We start from the raw sequence: 3,245 nt of genomic DNA, 5'->3' as shown, positions 1-3,245 counted from the left end.
TAAAATTACTTAGACTTGTTCAATTGTATGATAATTTTTTTTTTTTTTTGCTTTTTTGAGAAAGTGCCTTTTTTCTATAGCAGTTATAAAATTACACTTCCACTAACAGGGTATAAGTGTTTCAGTTTCTCAGTTTCCACCAACACTTTAATTAAATTAACTATTTAGTTATTTTTAGTAATAGCCAACCTAATGTTTATGAGGTGGCTTTTCATTGTAGTTTAGAGTTACATTTCTCTACTGATTAGTAAAGATGAAAATCTTTCTGTGTGCTTTTTTTTTTTCAAGTGAACAAAATCAAATCTTTATTTTTATAACTGTATAAATGTGATCCAAATATGTCCACCACTAGTTTTTTTTCAAAGGAAACATGCTATAAATAAGTAAACTACATCTGCTCACTGATGTGTATGGACCTCCCTAGGTCTCACTGGGCTTCGGTACAGACCACTCACAGTAATAGATTTTTAGTAGAAAGTGTAGCACGATGTTAAGCCACTCTAGCTTCTGCACACACGTTGCACTTCTGGCTGATAGTGGAGAACAAGTTGCAGCGTTACACTTTAGCTAGGCCGCATCCAGCCTTAAATAGCATCGATATCAATGTCGTCATCCTTGTTTTCCTACTTCACAGTTTCAACCTTCGGCATGCTGGCAGTTTTCGAATAAACCACCTCATTGTTTGCATCCTCCTCCTCCTCTTCACCACTGGAAGATTCTTCCTCTGCCTCCTTCAGCCATTTTATAAATGGCTCCGCTTTGACACGAATCTCTTTGGTAAATTCTTTCGAAACGTACTTCTTATTGGCCTTTTCTGACCTGCTGCTGATGACCTCCTCTTCCAACAGGTCTGCATCATACATCTCCTTCAAGATATGTGGGAGCTTGGAAAGGATCTGATCCTGATGCATCGCCACCACACACTCCAAACCATGAAGAAGGTACCGCTGAGCTTTTTTGTTGTTGTGACAGAATCTGAGGAAATGACGCCTATATTTCTTAATTTGTTCTCTAATCTTCTCGTTAAAAAGAACTTAAGTCAGAACAAGAGGGCCCATGGCTTTTACATCTAGTCTTTCTGTTTCAGCAACAATTTCTTTGTCGGATGAATCAATAATGTCCTCTTCTTTCTTTTTCTTAACAAAATCAAACAGGATATTCACATGCTCTTCTACAGTTCTTTCCAGATCGTCACTGAGCGTCAAAACTTTGACATGGTCACTGATTTTGTCCATCCTGCGCCGCTGCAACTCCTCAGTTGTATCCTCACCCCAGTCATCGTCCTCCTCCCCCTCCACAGCCCGAAGGGGCAGGCTCATTTCACTTGGGGGTGGCGGGGGTGGGGTCTCACTGCTGAACACTGAGCCATTTTCCTTATCTTTGCCTTTTCTGTTTTTCTTTTCCTTTTCTTTCTTTCCTGTACTACTGTCACTATTCTCAGGTGGGTTTTTGAGAATGAATGTGCAGAGTTTATGATGTGTGTCGAGCCTGGCTTGATAGCCGCAGGCTTTACAAGAATTACTTATTATTTGTTTCTTTGGATTCACATGCAGATCTGTTTCAGGATTCTCACACTCAGGACAGAGAACAAATTTTTTAATGAATCCATCCAACATGTCTTGCAGCTTATTCTCCTCATGAGATCCATTGACAATGTACCGGTCATTCTTTACATCAAACTGGGTCTGTGCTCCCAGCTTACAACCAAAGTATTTGGTGGGATACGTTTGAGGCCGATTAAGCGCCTTTGCAACGTCAACCATGTTGACTATGACTGTCTTGATTCCATTTCCTTTGCCCTCAACCTTGGCAATCAGACGGGGCATCTTGTAGCGATAGAACTGGTCTGAAACGCTGAGGTTGACTTTGACAGACATTTTGGCTTATTAGTGAGTTTGTCAATAAGATGAAGAGATCTTTGATTGCAACTTTTTGGTATCTTGTGTCTGGAGAAGAAGGATGACATAAACCACTGCAAGATTTCTCCGTCTCTGACATGAAAAAATTTTCGCCACTGAGGCTGTTAGCTTCTTGCTTGTATGCTATGTTTCCCCAATACAGGTACCAATGGCTGCACAACAGCTCTCTGGAATGTTCTCACTCTCTGTGTGCTTTTTTTTGTATATCTTTAAAAACACTTGTATACAACCAGTCAATTATTAAATCCTGTTATTTCTCATATTCTTCTAGGTCTTACTTTTTTTTTTTGATGCTAATGCCCTAGGTCAAATCCTCATCTCTCCATGAATCCTGTCCTGTGTATTTCTTCCAACCTGGACTTTTATCCACACTTAGATGTCTTGGATCTGGAAACATAACTTTCTTGAGCCTCAATATTAAAGACGCTCTCATGCTCTGTTATTTCATGGATCTGTGGAGAAATCATTGAATTTTCCGTACAACATTAGATCTATTGTACAAAATTTCTTGAGAGGTAAAAATTGATTTTGAGTACAATGGAGGCAAAGCCTACTTTCCGAGGAACAAGAGGTAGGGAATAATCTAGTTTCCACACTTGATGTTATGTGTGGAGATGTTTTCCTTTGAATTTCACAGGGTGTCTGAAGGAAAGAAGTACCTAGATACAAAATCAATTTTTTCTGCTTGTATACTTGAGTTTAAAGGACATTTTTTTAAATGTGAGAGGTCTCTTTGAAGCAATTGCATGTAGTAGTTCTGATAGCAACAAATGTTGAATACCATGACACTGAAGATGACACTCTTTCTAAGGATTATTGCCACTAGCAATGCATATTATGAATCTAACATGACAGGCAAAGAGCCAGTAAGTGACCCAGAATTTGTATCATGTCTCCTCATACAAAAGCCACTATCTTCTGTACCACAATATGGTCATTTTTGCAAACCATAAGCACATGAACAGGGTAAAAAAATATTTTTTTCTATTCTATTTCAGAGTAACAAAATTATTTCTAATTAATACAAACCATAAGCTTAAATCAAACAAATCAGATCTTAAAAGCTTTCATACTTAAAAAGAATATCCAGCATCACTGATGCTCTTGTAATTATAGGAAATAACAATATCACTTACCTTTATCATTATCTAAGATTGTTCCATAGTTATTTCCACTTTTCTACAAAGTTTTAAAAGCTTGTTTCTAAATACAGATGTTTCTGAAATCATAAGACCATGTTCAGACAAATGAAATTCAGTTCCATGAGCATATAGTATTGTTCTAAGGGCTCCTGAGAACACGTACAGAGACAGGCACAAATATAAA

General features: G+C 37.9%; 1 protein-coding gene across 1 annotated transcript; it reads right to left on the bottom strand.

Annotated features, from left to right (window-relative positions):
• Nucleotides 1-285: 285 nt before the first annotated feature.
• On the bottom strand, nucleotides 286-1,877 carry LOC101586962 (eukaryotic translation initiation factor 5-like). Its single transcript, XM_012516591.2, is given in 1 exon segment — nucleotides 286-1,877. A coding segment is annotated over 1 exon segment (1,293 nt). The 3' UTR covers nucleotides 286-584.
• Nucleotides 1,878-3,245: the final 1,368 nt, after the last annotated feature.

The sequence above is a fragment of the Octodon degus genome, unplaced genomic scaffold (assembly GCF_000260255.1).
Source record: "Octodon degus isolate 3935 unplaced genomic scaffold, OctDeg1.0 scaffold00114, whole genome shotgun sequence".
Classification (NCBI taxonomy): Eukaryota; Metazoa; Chordata; class Mammalia; order Rodentia; family Octodontidae; genus Octodon; species Octodon degus.
This window is presented reverse-complemented; position numbering and strand designations above follow the sequence as displayed.